The 18,292-nt window shown below is 40.9% G+C and overlaps 1 protein-coding gene across 2 annotated transcripts; it reads left to right on the top strand.

Annotated features, from left to right (window-relative positions):
* Nucleotides 1–1,163: 1,163 nt before the first annotated feature.
* On the top strand, nt 1,164–17,923 carry atf3 (activating transcription factor 3). 2 transcript variants are annotated; one of them, XM_033025310.1, is made up of 4 exons: nt 1,164–1,304; nt 14,130–14,368; nt 14,483–14,590; nt 17,108–17,923. In XM_033025310.1, the coding sequence occupies exons 2-4, from the start codon at nt 14,141–14,143 to the stop codon at nt 17,303–17,305; spliced, it is 534 nt and encodes a 177-aa protein (XP_032881201.1). In that variant the 5' UTR covers nt 1,164–1,304; nt 14,130–14,140; the 3' UTR covers nt 17,306–17,923. The 2 variants fall into 2 exon arrangements, with proteins under 2 accessions (XP_032881201.1, XP_032881202.1); XM_033025311.1 differs by having other exon boundaries at nt 1,193–1,289.
* Nucleotides 17,924–18,292: the final 369 nt, after the last annotated feature.

Below are 18,292 nucleotides of genomic sequence, written 5' to 3' on the forward strand. Positions count from 1 at the left end.
GTGATTGAGAGGATAATACCGCAAAGCAAATTCCTATATTCGTAGTCATCGAAAACAAGTCAATTCACTGATCGCATAATGCATTCGGGACCGCTGGATTCCATCACCTATAGTCATTTGACTTTTATAAATATTTTTCATGTTTCAAGTGTATAAATAAGAGGCAAAGAGATTCAAACTTGTCTCAATGTACATGATACACGGTGATCATCGTTTGAATATTACAGTTTCATTAATTCTACTCATACCTGGCGCCTCCTTTGAAGTGTGAAAATCGTATTTTTTGTTATCGATCAATGAAATATTTATTGTTCAGCATGATGTTACACGAGTAATAAGTAATAAGTTGGATATCTGATTTAAAAATCTTTTGAGGGTATTTGATCAATGATAGATCAACGAGGTACGTTACAATGTAACTGAGAATCCAAACCAGTATAGCAAACTTGAAAGACTGGTGTATTATTAATATTGCCATAACTTTAAACTGTTCAGTTATTTGACCGCATGGAATATTGATTCTGTGATTGAAACTCTCAGAAGGTTGTTCCACTGCTTTCTGTAAGAGTTCGTTACTTCCAAGGAATAAAGATAACAGTGTGTGTGATTGTGTGTGACATGATTTAAAATTCGAGATGTATTTTGGATTGTGTTATTGTAAATAGGCCAGTGTGGTAAAGTGGCCCGCGGCACCGGTTTCCACGATTCCCTGCCATCGATTTGTCTCATTTCAATCACAATGATGATTATTTATAATCTCACAATGTGTACTTTCGGTTCAAAAAGTATCAAATGAAAAAGAAACGGTCGAGTCAGCACTAAAATACTGTTATGCCTGTTTCTCAAAATGTGACACATATTTTTGAAAACAATATTTTTGTGCCGAGGACGAGTTGTCTATTTTAGACAAACAGCTTAAAGACCGAAGCTGGGGGTCCTCTCTCATCAGATGCCTGGCGTCTACGGTCATTTCGTTGTTCGGAGCCACATTTGCTCATTACTATGCCATGACTGGGTTTAATCAAAGTGATCTGGTCCTGTTATGGTTCGCGGTGCTGAGTTCCCTCACTGAGAGCAACGTTGCATCACCACATGTAAAGCTTCCCCGCTCTATAAATAGAAAATACGTCAGTTGCTAGGCTTGTAAATACCAAAGCTCACACTCACTATATAAGGGCAGTGATGCAACCCCGAGCGGTGTTCCGCAACTTTTTCGGAAAGTGCACAGGTCGGGCGGCAGAGCTGCTCCAGGAGCGAAGCGAAGCAGCAGTGGTTCCCGGCGGCCAGAGGTAGTCCACCGAGAGGTAGGTCCGCAGCCAGCCGCGGCTTTACTGAGCCCGGGGAACACTCACTATAGTCAGACTGCAGAAAGCTGCGTCTATCTTCGGTGTAAAAGCAGCATCTGCAGTTGTTTCATACACATCGCGCCGGCCGGGGACACTTACACTGGGCTACGGAGTGGATCTGGTTTGAGAGGTGGCGAGGGCTATATTTCCCAGTTTTTAATGAAATGTTGATGCCTATTTCCAAGGAGGGGGCACGGGAAACGCTGCCGTCCTGTAGTCCACCCAGTGCGGGGACCGGGGAGACATTCATCCCGTCCCGGGCCGGCAGCGGGATCTGGTCCCGGTGGCTGTTGCTGAGATTAGTCCCGGGACTCCGGGATAAGGGGAGGCTGTGGCGAGTATTCTTGTCCCGTACAGGATCCCCTCGAATCGCTACAATTGTTGCATTTTGCCTGTTGACTTCAGTGAATGATGCTGATCATGGCGACTTCTCGCCCTGACAGTTCACACAGGGGGCTTTGTTTTATTTTTCATTCACCCCCGCCCGCCGTGGTGAAAGTGTGTAAATATTCTGACTGTGATCGGACAACCCCTCCACTCCAACCCCCCTTCAAAGTTAACCAGGAGTCCACATCTGCTTAGTCAGAGCGCAGAGAAGCGGCATCACTGGTCAGATGACACGGTGGAGTTTCCTGTAAAAAGGGCTGAAGTTTCCAATCCCCGCCTTGCTGCAGATAGTTGCAAAGTTCAGTGGTTGCAGTACTCCGTTTACACGTATGGTGGAAACACACAGGCTTGTGAGAGGCGCGGGCTTCCTGTACGCCCCACTGTGGGCTATGTGTGTGCCATTTCTTGCCCGAGTGGTTCCCTTTGCTTATCACAGCCGGTGCATTAAACGTCAGAGTAAACGCACTTCTAAACTGTCGCTGTCACCAGCCGCTATTAGTGTTGGGTTATTGAAAGGGGGACTTGTTCGTCTTTGACTCCTGCCCACAGCGGATGGACGATCAGATATACAGAAGGAGCTTTATCTAGAGGGTTCTAAACAAGGCACCCGGGAAGATCTTCAGTCCCCACCTTAAAGACTGCTTTCAGCTAATGTAGTGTAACATCCTCCCGATTTGAAATAAATACCAAATACATGACTCTTAGGATACGCTAGAATTTAGAAGATTGAAGGGGGATGTTATAGAAACTTACAAAATTCTTAAGGGGTTGGACAGGTTAGATGCAGGAAGATTGTTCCCGATGTTGGGGAAGTCCAGGACAAGGGGTCACAGTTTAAGGATAAAGGAGAAATACTTTAGGACCGAGATGAGAAAAACATTTTTCACACAGAGAGTGGTGAATCTCTGGAACTCTCTGCCACAGAAGGTAGTTCATTGGCTATATTTAAGCGGGAGTTAGATGTGGCCCTTGTGGCTAAAGGGATCAGGGGGTATGGAGAGAAGGCAGGTACAGGATACTGAGTTGGATGATCAGCCATGATCATATTGAATGGCGGTGCAGGCTCAAAGGGCCGAATGGCCTACTCCTGCACCTATATTCTATGTTTCTATGCCTATGTGTAGTTCGAGGCTACTGATTTGTTGATGGATACCAAATTATCTGTCAACACTCCCACTATATCTCTGGATTAGTTGTGATTCCTCAAACATTCAAAACCCCACAGATTAGCATTGAAAAATTTCCGATGGTTCAGGAAGAGTTTTACAGGTTTGTAAGTTTAAAACAAAGCTGGAAATCTGTAAGGAAAGCAGAATCTACATGCTGGAAAACAAAACCCAGCAAGTCCAACAGCATCCATGGAACAGTTAATGTTTGAGGCTGAAGAGTTGATGCCTCCACTCAGACTGACTAGTCACTGCTCCCCAGGGTCAAAGTCAACGTGAACAAGCTTTTGTGAGACCATGTGTCTTCATGCTATGAAAGATTTAACAAATAAGCAATGACATTTGTTGCTCTTCAAAGAACAAATGTTAAGGGAAAAGCTTCCTAGAGAAAGAAAGGCTGACAGGCTGCTTTGATTGTGTCAAGGGCAAGAATGGTGTAGCACGATGAATAACTGGTGCATTCTGTGTACCTCATAAGGCAAAATAAAACTTTGCCTTAAGTTCAGATCAGAGATATTTTCTTGTGTGGTGAGTTACCCGAAACGTCACCTATTTTCGTCGCTCCATAGATGCTGCCTCACTCGCTGAGTTTCTCCTGCATTTTTGTCTACCTTCGATTTTCCGGCATCTGCAGTTCCTTCTTAAACCTATAGAAAGAAATATCATTTGCAGATATTACTATCTTAAATAATTAATTTGTCTTTTTTTTAATAAATATGCTATATTGGTAGGAAAAGGATGTTTTGTTTTGAAAGGTGTCAGCTGGAATGCAAAACATCCTTTACAATAGACAATAGACAATAGACAATAGGTGCAGGAGAAGGCCATTCGGCCCTTCGAGCCAGCACCGCCATTCAATGTGATCATGGCTGATCATCCCCAATCAGTACCCCGTTCCTGCCTTCTCCCCATATCCCTTGACTGCGCTATCTTTAAGAGCCCTATCTAGCTCTCTCTTGAAAGCATCCAGAGAACCTGCCTCCGCTGCCCTCTGAGGCAGAGAATTCCACAGACTCACAACTCTCTGTGAGAAAAAGTGTTTCCTCGTCTCCGTTCTAAATGGCTTACCCCTTATTCTTAAACTGTGGTCCCTGGTTCTGGACCCCCAACATCGGGAACATGTTTCCTGCCTCTAGCGTGTCCAAACCCTTAACAATCTTATATGTTTCAATAAGATACCCTCTCATCCTTCTAAACTCCAGAGTGTACAAGCCCAGCCGTTCGATTCCCTCAGCATATGACAGTCATATGACAGCATTACATTTGGTTAAGAAACTGTGCTCCTTCATTTCTTCTACCAGTTTGACGCATCACATGAATTGGACATCAGTATCTCCAAATGGTAAAAAACCCCACAAAGTGCTAGATTAACTCTGTATGTCAGGCTGCATTTCTGGAGAACCCTTCTGCAGTCTGAAGAAGGGTCCTGACCTGAAACGTCAACTATCCATGTTTTCCAGAGATGCTGCCTGACCCGATGAATTACTCCAGCATCTTCCTTTTTTTTGCTCAAGTTTCCAGCATCTGCCATTCCTCGTATCTTCTCTCTAAATTGTAATTTGTTTTGAGGTTTCTTTAAGGCAGGTGACAGGCTACTTTGATTGTGTCAAGGGCAAGAATGGTGTAGCACGATGAATAACTGGTGCATTCTGTGTACCTCATAAGGCAAAATAAAACTTAGCTTTAAGTTCAGATCAGTGATATTTTCTTGAGTGGTGAGTTAAAACTCTAAAAGCAATGATAATGGTTTTAGCTTTCTTACCCTTCCAGCCTATTTAGTTTGTAAATCACTTTTCCACTGTAGTATTAATGTGTATAAATTTTGTCATGTGCACTTATAAATATGTATTCATGCCTAATACTAGGAGCTGAGGAGCTATGGATTATGAATTGGTAGTGAGGGATGTTGGATGGTGGGAGTGAGGTATAATGTGTATTTAGAGTTGGGTGAAAGGTCACCATCTTGAATGGCAGATGAGCACAAGAGCTTGCTCTAGTTCATGTTTTCTGAAAATAATCCAACATGCCTCTTTGACTTTCAATTTGCTGTTTGCTCTGGTCAGGCTTGCTTGCAGAAGTCTATGTTGAATATCATTTCAGTGTTAAAAAGCATACATAAAAAGCATAATTGATTCAGGAAAAAAACAAAACAAAGGTCTAAAAATAATGTAATTGAATTTAGAAAGAAACACTATTTAATATTTCATTAGAAAGAGAAACAAACTGGATAGATTTTAGTGAGTCATAGAGGTCATAAAGCACAGAAACAGGCCTTTTGGCCTAATGCCAAATGAGATGCCCATCTAAGGTACACAAAAATGCTGGAGAAACTCAGCAGGTGCAGCAGCAACTATGGAGCGAAGGAAATAGGCAACGTTTCAGCCCAAAATGTTGCCTATTTCCTTCGCTCCATAGATGCTGCTGCACCTGCTGAGTTTCTCCAGCATTTTTGTGTACCTTCGATTTTCCAGCATCTGCAGTTCCTTCTTAAAAACGAGATGCCCATCTAACCTCGTCCCATTTTCCTGTGTTTCACCCATATGCCTTTAAAATTTTCCATGTACCTTTCCAAACGGCCTTTAAATGTTCAGAATGGACAGACAATGTTTCGGATCAAGCAGAAGGTTCCTGACCAAAACATTGTCTGTCCATTCCCTTCACAGATGAGACTGTTGTAACATTGTGATCAGAATATTGGCATTATACTTATAATAAGCCATAAATTGTGCATGGTTATTTATAAGGCCCATATTGAGAGCATGCATGTTAGGTACAAAAGCACATAAAGCTATGATTGGACTATGGTTAAAGCCCAGATTAAGGTGTCCTTTTGTCAAAAGAATTTACGAGCCATTAAAGTGTTTCTTAATCGGGATGATACCCTGGATTCGATTTTTTTATGGGAAGTAGCTGGGAAGATAACGTGGCTCTATCTGCAGAAAATTACGAAAGATTCCGTCGGGATTGATAATTTTTTGGATGATGCCAATACATAGGATAATTTGAGTTCTTCACCTAAACTCCTGAGTTTAGGCCATAGGCAGTTTTCCATATTTACAAATGCAGCTTGTTTAAGAGTATGAAAATGAATAATGTGGTGCATATTAAATTTATGGCCACTGATGTTGGTCACCATGATCATTTGCAGCTATGATATGAGGAGAGTTATAGAGAGGGATAACAGATTACTGCACAGATATAGGCCATTCATTCTAATGTGATTTTTACACCCATTTTGTCATGCCTTATTCCTTTGTTCCTTTGGTATATGATTAATTTGGAAGCAGACTGGCTCATTGCCTCAACTACACCGATGGGTATTCATTTCCATTCTTATGAAATTTTTCCTACATTTTTTTTTGAATTTTAAATTCCTTTTCGTGATGATCTTGTATTCACTGTTGCTGTGGTGGAATAGTTGGTTCATCTATGTCTTTCCTTTGTTGAGGAAATAACCTATTTCTTTGGGTCTTTCCTGATAGCTGTGCAGTCTGTTATTTTCTGGAGAATCTTTCTTTCACTTTGGGGCGGCACAGTGTTGCAGCGGTAGGAAGTGCTGCCTTACGGCGCCAGACTCCTGGGTTCGATCCTGACTACGGGTGCTGTCTGTAAGGAATTTATACGTTCTCCCTGGGACCGTGTGAGTTTTCCCCGGGTGTTCAGGTTTCCTCCCACACTCCAAAGACTTACAGGTTTGTAGATTAATTGGCTTCAGTAAAATTGTAAATTGTCCCTAGTGTGTAGGATAGCGTTCGTGCATGGGATGATCGCTGGTCGGCGCGGACTCATTAGGGCCGATGGGCTTGTTTCCGTGCTTTATGCAGCATGGTAAAATTATTTTTTTTTGTTTAATGTCTGATGACCACAGATGACCTAGCCACAGTTACTTCCTGAACTAAAATTGAACGGCCTTTATCTGATGTGCAGAATGTGTTTTGCACATTGGACTAACGCCTAGTCAGATATCAAGAGATTAGAACTGTAACAAGAAGTTAGAACCTCTTGCTTTAAGAAATGGTTATCATGGTTCCCTATTTAGAGGTGGTTGTAGAATATTAACTGTGCATATCCAGGCTACTTTCAGTGGACATATCTGTGTATGAGCTGACTGCCAGGAAGCGGCTTGGTGTTGTTACCATGCATTCTCCATGGCAGATAATTTCACAATGGGCTGGACAATAGGAATAGGGTGTAAAGACTTCCAAACCCTATAAACTTGATGGAGTAACTCAGCGGGACAGGCAGCATCTCTGGATAGAAGGAATGGGTGACCTTTCGGCTCGAGACCCTTCATTCATTTGTTCAATATCTCTCTACATCATCGTCTATATCTCTCGTTCCCCTTTCCCATGACTTTCAGTCTGAAGAAGGGTCTCAACCCGAAATGTCACCCGTTCCTTCTCTCCAGAGATGCTGCCTGTCCCGCTGAGTTACTCCAGCATTTTGTGTCTGTCTTCGGTGTAAACCAGTATCTGCAGTTCCTTCCTTCACCTATAAAATGAATTCCTTTTTTAAAATAAAGGGCATAAATTAATCCTACACTTCCTCGATAACCGAGGAAATTAGCAATCACAAGCGTTGTTAATATGTGCAGCATTAACAACTCAGTTAAAATGTTTTGTTAATGACCAAAGATTTCTATCTTGGAATCTGTACTAAATGAAAACTTGGCTGTTTGCCAAGCACCAAGCATGCCATTTGGAGAAGGGAAATACAATTTGAACTTCAGGGAAATGGCATTCACTGAACTTTCCAGGAAGAAAATTGATCAGTGGAGGTTACTCCAGATCATTTGCATTTAAAAGCTCATTTGTCACCATGGGTTAACTGGCCACATGTTAAGAAGTGTCTTTGTTCCTTTGAGATTTGCCCTGTATGCCCTCAATTTTCCATTTTAGGGGTATTGTTTTCAATATAAATAGACCCATTCAACAAAAAGCTTGTGAGACAAATCTATGACTTGATGATGACATTTGTCATGGTGTATTTTGTACATTTTGGAGTTTTGTTTTGAAGAAAAAAGTACATGGACATTTTTCATCTTACCCCCTTTATTCTTTGTTATTTGCAACTAAAACATCACCTCTCTGTGCAACAGTATGGGTAATTTTGGGAGTGTTAGTGCTGGATGTTACTGGAAAACATTCAATGCACCTCTGCTGGCTAAATTGGGCTCATCGATTTTCAACATCTCATCCATAGAATTCATGAAACTTGGACAGAACTTAGTGATTACTCCGCTATACCTTCTAAAATATTTAATCTGGAAAATGAGTTGTTACTGCGAAGTTCTGTTTATTAAAATAGCAGAGAAGCGCCCTAACAACGAATAATACTTAAACCTGGCCTTGTAGCACTTCCTCCTCTGTCACATATCTATATTTGATCCGGAAATGGCTATGTTTAAAAATTGATATCATCTTTACTACCACGCATTTCCATCTTGGGTTAAAATAAACGTTGTATATTTACAGTGCACATAATGCCATTATTTGAAAGTGAATAAACATAATTTATTCTCTGGAGATTTAGAAGTTTTATAGAGCCAATGAACATAGACTACATCACTGGCTCAATGGAACTTATTAAGAGCAGGTTCCGTTGTTGTGGGTAGCCAACAATGTCATTTTGTGAAAGTAATGGCAAATAGTGCCTACAAAAAGAGCTTAATATAATGCCCTCACCAGAATCGTGGCTAAAACACAGCAGGTCTTGTGGTGCAAACCATTGTCATCATAAAAACCATGTAGTAGTCAACTATCTTGGCAATCGAGTTGACAACTTTTTAATGAAGGAAGAGCAGAAGCTCTATTATCAGAAAGGTTTTGCATCTGAGTGTTAAATTGTCACGGGCTGTAATCCAAGCCGTAAATGTAAACCTTGGTGTGTTGTCTTATGATTACTTAGTAAATTCCATTTTATGGGTTTTCAGCTTCTAAATTGTTAATGCATCTGATGAAAACCACTTATCAGAGCAGATTAGGCTCTGCGGAATGCTTCAGTCTATGCGTCATGGTTCTTGTATTCATCTTGGTTCTGAGCGCCGAGTGTAATAGGCAGCTGTATTGAGCAAAGGCAGTTAATTTCTCATCCTTTAATCACAGACATCTTTAACTTACATTCACATCGTGCATGCTAGTAATTGTGACCCACCTGTTGGTTCTTGCCTGCTGATGACGCAAGACTAGCAAACTGTTGTCTCATGAATGTTTATGATCAAGTCAAATATCACCCTTTTACAAATTGGTTCTTTTGTTAATCTTATGTACATTTTGTTTAAGAAAATGCTGGTTATATCCTTTTATTTGCAGCACAGCTGAAGTTTGGTGTTCTTGGTTGTTAAAGGAATTTAGTAAATTAGGGTAGACTCTGGCCAGTGACAAAGTGAAGTGATTGCAACAGCTACTTGTTACTGTACACACACTTAAGGGGCCTGTCCCACTGCGGCGACCTAATTGGCGAGTTTGGAAGAGTCTAGGAGAGTTTGAAAAAGTGTCATGTTGAAGACCTCCTTCGACTATGTAGAAGACCTCCTTCAACCTCCTTCGACTATGTTGAAGACTAGCTTCGACTAGCTTCGGGAACATTGGACACCGAATAGTGGAGAGTGAAGACGACCTCCTTCAACCTCCCTTCGACTATGTTGAAGACTATTTACGACTACCTTCGACTACCTTCGATTATCTTCGACTACCATCGATGACCTATGAATAATATGCCGACCTACTACGACCTACTTCGACTAAACCTACGAGTAAAAAAAATATCGATTTTTTTCCATGGCGACCTTTTTTTTACTCACACGCATTTTTCAGCATGTCGAAAAATACGCCGCGTCCTAGCTGAGGCCTCGAGTACATGGGGACTACTCTCGAGCATGAAGGAGAGTTACAAAGACCTCCTAGGACCTCGTGTCGACCATGCTGCGAGTACGAGTCAAGGGCAAACTCTTCTAAACTCGGCAATTAGGTCGCCGCAGTGGGACAGACCCTTTATTTACAGACCAGGCTTCTTTAGGGTGGTGAAAAACATCTCCTCAAGGGTCTCGACCCGAAACATCACCTATTCCTTCGCTCCATTGATGCTGCCTCACCCGCTGAGTTTCTCCAGCATTTTTATCTATCCTCAACAGATAGAGCAGTTTGGATTTTCATGATGACAAAGAAAGTGCCAAGGAGGATGAAAATAGTGAGAAAATCGTGTTTTGTACTGACAGGTGAATTATTAAAATTATGGAGTTCAGCAGCAGAAATGTCTTGTGTTGAAAAGTAACCAAGTCATGGACTAAAATTGGTATTGCGTTCAAGAGGAACAGGTAGAAACCCAATGATTACATTCAAACATTATTTAATTGGCATCATTGGAATCTCGCATCTGAAATTAGGCATCTCTTGCACTGAACGGTTGCTCTACAATCCAGTACCTCTCTCTGGTGAGATGTTGACATTGAAATGTTAGAATTGCTGAGAACAGGAGCTACTCCCTTGCCCTGGGCTCTTCACCATGCTTCTCCTGAGCGACGTCAACACATTTTACCCATTACCTCATTCGTTTATCATAAACCATAATGCAATGATGCTTTAAGAAGTTTATCCCAAGTTGAACAGACATGACCCACCAAATACCCCACTCAGAGAGGTGGGTAACCTGATAGTTAGCCAATTTGTTGAGCAGGAGGTTACTTCCTGGCTGGAATAAACCTCGGCTCTACTAAAGTTAACCCCTCCCTGTTGCCACCTTCATATCTTTCTCGTGGGAATTTACATCAGTGCTCTTGTACACATCGCAACGCTCCAGTAACTTGATGCAATCCAGACTTCGGTCCGTGCCAGACCAGCAGAATTTCCAGATTGCTGGATGTTATTCCTATTAATGCCTCAACATACTTTATTCACTTTTTTGGGGTGTTGGGCAGTATTACAATAAAGTTTTTAGTGAAGCAGGTAAGTTTAAAAGGAGCATGGATAGTGAGGCGGAAAGGAGCGCAGGAGGTAAAGCATTAATACTGTAAGTCAGGTGATAAATCAGTTGGTAGGAAATGTAGACTTTTAAGGTTTAGAAGCTTAGCATTATAGAGATAGCAAGTAGCTTTGCATCATTCATTGCAATTGATTATAGGATTAGGATGGTACTGACAGCAATTGTTAAGAATGGAGGTGGAAGTGCATGTACAGTGTGGAACACTGAGTTCTGACACAAAACATTCCTAGGTGCTTATGTGGCAGTAATAAATAATTGATCATTGAGGTGATGACAGGGCTGCATCGAGCAAGTGTTCGCACTGCGTTGTCAAGGAACAGCTGCCTTCTAATCTCTTGGCTATATTAGATTTTTATAAAACCACTTGCGGTGTGACATCACATCTCTCCATTGACAACTCCTTGTTGCTTAGATGCGTACAACATTCTTCAAATTGTCCGTTGATGTTAATTCCAGTATAATTCTTGGCTTGCAGCATCTGCTGGAAAAGGAGCTCATTCATTAGTGACTAACCGAGAACTTGAACCACTGGTTGAAAAGGCTTCACAATTGGAGTAGACTCGGGTGAATTAAAAAGCTTTTGACTGTGCCTCGGTACACGTGACAATAATGTAAACTAAGCAAACTTAGAATAATTCCAATTCATCTTTCACAAACAATTTAGAATCCACAAAATGTACTGAAAAATTCTAAAGGGCCTGTCCCACTGTATGAGGTCATTCAAGAGTTCTCCCGAGTTCTCTCCTGATTCGAGCTCGTGTAATGTACGTAGGAGCTTATGGATGTCATGTAGCGGCTCGTACGAGTAACGGTAGGTACTCGGGAAATCTGGTAAACACTGAAAAATATCCACGAGTAAAAAAATAATTCTGATGATTTTAAAAAAAAACTTATTTTTAACTTATTATTCGTACGAGCCCCTATGTACCCGCTAAGCACTTACATTACACGAGCTCGAATCAGGGAAGAACTCGGGAGAACTCTTGAATTACCTCGTACAGTGGGACAGGCCCTTAAGCGTTCTAAGAAAAGTTGGCATGGGAAGGGAAACTATGTGAAAGCACTCCACATTTAAATTCTTTCATCCATCACTGCTCCCGTTTCATTGTTTGAATGTCACTCTGTTGTCTGAGATTACTGTATTTAACAAAGAGCTGAGACACAGAAACTAATGTCTCTGATGTGTGCTGATTAGGCTGATTTCAGCCAGTAATTCATTGTGTTGTGCCAACAATTGCTTCGGCAACCTATGTTGTAAAAGGCAAATAAGGGTGAACGACCTTCAACTTTGAGTCTCACACGTAAGATTAATAAATTGGAATAATAGAGCTGAAGAATAGTTTTCTAAACTAACCTCTATAGTGTATTTTTTAAATTAGTGCCTGATTGAAAGATAAATATCTGAATGCAGACCTGTTCCCCTGAGGATTTTAAGATATATGCATGAGTTTAATGAGGATACGAATGGAACTGCTTCACGGATAATTTCTCTGTGGAAAGGGTCTAAGTTCGAACCATTTCTAACCATGTCATATTTGATTATGAGCTTTTATTTGATTATGGCACTATTATTTGAGTTATTTCAGCCTTGGCAGTATCTGACTTTACCCTGTCTCAGTGGGTACATGCAATGAGCTGCCAAAGGAGGTAGTTGAGGCAGGTACTGTAACAAGAGTCAAAAGACATTTGGGCAGGTACATGGATAGGAAAGAGGTAATCAGATCTGGGCCATATACATGTGAGCATGTGGGAGCATGTGTAGATGGGGCATTTTGGTTAGCAGGGCAAGTTGGGCCAAAGGGCCTGCTCCCAACTCTTTGACTATGACTCAATTTTTCTCCCAAAAGCTTCAGGCATGCATTGCTGCTTTCCAGACCTGGCCTTTTCAATAGATTCCTGGCCAATTTATTTTGTTGTCTTTTCCATACACTTGTGTCATTCATAACTGTTTGTTCTTTATTTCTTATTTTCTCCTTTACATTTGCACATGTGCTTACTGACAAATGTTGGCTCCTGGTTAAACAACTCAAATTTAATCTTGTCATCTTTCTATTCAAATTTATGAACTGGCTTTTTGCTTTTTCTGTAATTTCCTCCATGACTACAATCTTCCTGAATATCTATACTCTTCCAATTCTAATATATTAATCACCCTGCCCTTTAATCATTCCACCACTGGTGTCTGAACCAAGGCTCGACCCTCTGGAATGTTCTCCCTAAGCACCACGCAGCCCTGCTTCTTTTATGATCCTTCCTAAAAGCTACCGAGCTTGTGGTTACCTGTCAAAATTATTCACACGTGACTGACTCAGTCAAAATATGTCTGAGGTGTTTCTGTGATACTTTGGGTTGTTGTGCGACCACAGAAACGTTCAGAGCTATCATTGGCCTTGCTGTTGAGTGTGTAAACTGGTACTGTTGCAATGTGAGGGGATTTGAGGTCCAATGGGAGGAAAGTGGAGTAAGTATCAACATGAGGTGGACACAAAATGCTGGAGTAACTCAGCGGTTCAGGCAGCATCTCTGGAGAGAAGGAATGGCTGACGTTTCGGGTCGAGACCCTTCTTCAGACTGATGTCACGGGAGGGGGGCGGGACAACGATAGAATGTAGTCGGAGACAATAAGACTAGTGGGAGAACTGGGAAGGGGAGGGGATTGAGAGAGAAAACAAGGGCTATCTGGTTAGAGAAGTCAATGTTCATACCGCTGGAGTGTAAGCTACCCAAGCGAAATATGACATGCTGTTCCTCCAATTTGCGCTGGGCCTCACTCTGACAATGGAGGAGGCCGACGACAGAAAGGTTAGATTGGGAATGGGAGGGGGAGTTGACGTGCTGAGCTACTGGGAGATCAGGTAGGTTAAGACGGTCTGTATCAGCAAATCAGACTATATCCTGGGAAAAGCTAATGAATTAAAGATGCCGTAAACTGAGCCAATATCAGCCTCTTTGACACAGCTATGTAAGCTCTAAATTGTTTTCATCTTTTCAAAATGCCTTGGGGTCCTGTTACTAAGTGAAGTCCAAGGCCATGTGGTCTTGCCTCCTATCACCCCAAACACCAGGTATAGCAGTGTCCATTCCAGCTGATATTTGGTGTGGATAGACATTGAGTGACTTACCTTGACTGATAAGCGGCCTGTGACAGGCAGGCGTGGGGGTGTAACTAAAAAAAAGTTAGAAACAAAAACGTTGAAAATGTTAACCAAATTGCAAATAATAATTTTAGCTTCAATGTTTTTTTGACCAGGCAAGACCGACATGCTGCAACACATTGGTCAAGGATCTGCATCAGATGTCAGCACCACTGCAGTTGTTCCATGTACCTCACCCTCCATGTCTTTGGTATTTGATGAGTTTACCTACATTACACCTTTGGTCAAGGAAGAGCTGCGATTTGCCATTCAAAGCAAACGGATATCAAATGGAGCGCCAAGCATGGAATTTGTCACCGGAACTGAGAGCTCAAGTGACACAGTGGAAAGATGGGTAGGTTAAATAAACAAATATCTTGTAAGCAACAGGGCAGACACAATTTGATCTTTCGACACTACATCCATCTCGCAACTATTAGAAAATGAGTTTGGATATTCATTCTTGCAGTTGACCCCACGTGAAGATGAAAGGAGAAGCAGGAGACGGGAGAGAAACAAAATAGCAGCAGCTAAATGTCGAAATAAAAAGAAGGAGAGGACCGACACATTGCAAAAAGTAAGTCCATGTATAATCAATAAGCACTTTTCATTTGCACTGATGTATGAACGCTGCCTTAATCTGATTTGGTGAAATTGGCTATTTACTGTCTAATGAATCGTGCTCTAGTGCATGTTTCATTTCCCAAAGCAATCGTTCTAGTTTGCCAACCGGGTATAAATGTTTGTCATATTTGTGTGAGTGGGTGCAACCAGAAAGTTGATGCTTAGTCATTGGGTATTAATCCTCAAAGTAAATTCACTTTATCGCAGGACAGCACTCTTGTGACGAGAGACAGACAATGATAACTACTCACCATTGAAATCTGGTTTAAATTGGGGATGGGGTTTGGTGGAAAAGGATTGCAATTAAATAATTAGTTACTTGTGGATACATTTAGGATAAGTAATGGAAAAATAAACTTTGAAGCTTCAGTTTGGGATTTAGGGGAACTGGTAATAGAGAATTGAGTTGGAGTGAATCTGAGTCTGAGGATCCGTTACCTTAGTCTCTTAGAGCTGTTAATGGCGTTGCAGATCATTCTTGGTTCTGCTGTTGCAGCTCTTGAGAAAGTAAAGTTGTGGTGAATAATCTTAAACCAAAACATCTGTAAGACTGAATATTTGTAGACTTCATGTCCCTCTTTGTGGTGTTTATATATATAACCTATAATTTTCCAGTTGCCTCCTACATAAGAGGCATTTCTTAAACCAGGCCAATTCTGTACAAGGTTCATTTTCCATTTTTTGTTTTAAAACAATATAAGTGATTTAAAATTGCCAGTTGAGTTGTAATTCGGAATACATGGTCCCTTTAAGACTATGGATATTTCACTTGTATGCATTCACATCCATCACTATTTATAAACCAAGGCAGTGAAGTACTTGCAACAATCTAAAACATATGCACATCCTTCAGCTGACTATTTTTGTCAATAAATCTATGGTCACACCATATGAAATGGTATTGGGACCTTATGTCCAATGGTGTTTATTCTGCCTTTTTATTTATGAGTCAAACATACAATTAGTCATGTGTCCAGTAGCTAATGTAAAAGGTCTGCTCCAGATAAACATCAGCAGTTCTAGTTATCCAGCATTTCTGAAATGTGCCAGGTTTAGGTCATAAGTGATAGGAGCAGAATTAGGTCATTCGGCCCATCAAGTCTGCTCCACCATTCAATCATGGCTGATCCATCTTTCCCTCCTAACGCCAAGCTCCACCCCATAACCCCTGACACCATAATTGTCAAAAATCTATCTATCTCTGCCTTAAATATATCCACTGACTTGGCCTCCACAGCCTTCTGTGGCAAAGAATTCCACTGATTCCCCAACCTCTGACTAAAGAAATTCCTCCTCTTCTCCTTCCTAAAGAAACATCCTTTAATTCTGAGGCTATGACCTCTAGTCCTAGACTCTCCCACTAGTGGAAACATCCAAGAGTTTATCATGAAGTATTTCTCTATCCCCACAGACCCACCTGCCAGCCCCAAACACAGGTCAACTTGCTTTCATCACTTTTTTTCTCTGTTTCATAATAGTGTTTCAGGACAACCTGATAATATTTTATCCAATGATTGAAATTGGTTTTACTAAACTATAGTGAACACGAAGCCTTTTTTTTTTGCTTGGCTGCTGTTTTTAAAATACAATCGCTGTATTCAATTCCCTTTCTAGTCTGTTGATGCAGTATCTTTTTCTGTTATGATCCCACATGGAACACAACCATAACCTTGTTTGCACCATGTCCAGGTGAGGAGTTTATCCTCCTTTTAATGCATTTGATCTTTTTCACTTTTGAAGGCGTATTGAAATTTTTCCGAAAATAATCTCCAAATTTAATCTTTGGATAATTTCCAAAGATCGATTACTATTTCCATGAAACAGCCAGAGAAATAGTTCAGGCTCTCTATTACATTGGCCTGATGGACACTGCTCGAGCAAGTGCCGTTCAGTGAACCAGCCACCTCTATTTCTGTCGGACTCTGAATTTAGATGAGAGGGGATCTTATAGAAACATATAAAATTCTTAAAGGATTGGAAAATTTTCCCAATGTTGGGGGAATCCAGAACCAGGGGTCACAGTTTAAGAATAAGGGGTAGGCCATTTAGGACTGAGATGAGGAAAAACTTCTTCACCCAGAGAGTTGTGAATCTGTGGAATTCTCTGGAATGGGGTACTGATTTTTAGATGATCAGCCATGATCGTATTGAATGGCGGTGCTGGCTCGAAGGGCCGAATGACCTACTCCTGCACCTATTTTTCGATGTTTCTATGTTTCTATTGCTATTTTGTCATTTGTATCTTTTGTCTTTTTTTTAATTAAAAAAAATAATTTGTAATTAATTTAAAAAAAACATTTATTTTTAAAAATATTTTATTATTTAAATATTTTGTATCTTTTGACTTTTGTCCGTTTACCACTTCACCTACGTAAAGTTACCTGCATTTGGAGAGTTATCTTTTTTTTAAACAATATCTTTGTTTCATGCCATATAAAAAATCCTAACTCGGGAAAAATCTTGTCTCCAGGAGTCTGAAAAACTGGAATCTTTGAATGCAGAGTTGAAAGCACAAATAGAGGAACTGAAAACCGAGAAGCAGCAGCTGATTTACATGCTGAACCTGCACAGGCCGACGTGTATAGTCAGGGCTCAGAATGGGAGAACTCCAGAAGATGAGAAAAATCTTTTCATCCAACAGATCAAAGACGGAACACTACAGAATTGAACCTGTAAAGGAAATAAAATCCTGGATCCAGAAGCCGTCTCCCAGGCAACACCAAGAACAGAAGTAGCTTAATGTTAGTATATTACTGACCTGCTTAAGGAAGGGCTGTTCGTTAGCCAGAAGAACTTGCACTTTCACCGTCATGGATTTCATCTGTTTCACTAAATGCGAATGAACTTGGAAAAGCCCTGCATTTAAACTGCATGCAACTGGGAGATTAAAAAAAAAACATTTACTCTCTTGTCTCGCCATTAGGCTGCACAATTATTTTTTTATTAGTGACGCAGGCGTCATGCTTTCCTTGTCCATTGTTGCTGTTGATGCCCCGTTCATGTATCCGCATGCCAGCCATGTTTGTGATATTGTTACTTTGGAGGCGTGACTCTTATACCTTGTAGCTTTTTACTCTGAAGCACTTACACTCGTTCAGAATGTTATTATGAGTGTGTTACATAAATCTCAGATGGAAAAGCAATGTTACGAAAGAGTTAAGCGTGTATGTACAAGTACTAACGAGTTTTAAATGGAGTGCTCTAATATAATTTTTTTTTCTACACTGTGATAGTTGAAGTTTGTATTTGATACATTTTAATAATAAAATATTGACATATCATTTAATTTGGTCGTGTTTCCAAACATATTTATTGATTTTGATTATGCGAAAGGAGACTTGCATTCAATTGGTGTCTTTCATAAAAACATAGAAAATAGGTGCAGGAGGAGGCTATTCGGCCCTTCGAGCCAGCACCGCCATTCTATGTGATCATGGCTGATCGTCCCCTATCAATAACCTGTGCCTGCCTTCTCCCCATATCCCTTGACTCAACTAGCCCCTAGAGCTCTATCTAACTCTCTCTTAAATCCATCCAGTGACTTGGCCTCCACTGCCCTCTGTGGCAGGGAATTTCATAAATTCGCAACTCTCTGGGTGAAAACTTTTTTTCTCACCTCAGTCTTAAATTACCTCCCCTTTATTCTAAGATTGTG

This window comes from Amblyraja radiata, chromosome 8 (genome assembly GCF_010909765.2).
Source record: "Amblyraja radiata isolate CabotCenter1 chromosome 8, sAmbRad1.1.pri, whole genome shotgun sequence".
In the NCBI taxonomy this organism is placed as follows: domain Eukaryota; kingdom Metazoa; phylum Chordata; class Chondrichthyes; order Rajiformes; family Rajidae; genus Amblyraja; species Amblyraja radiata.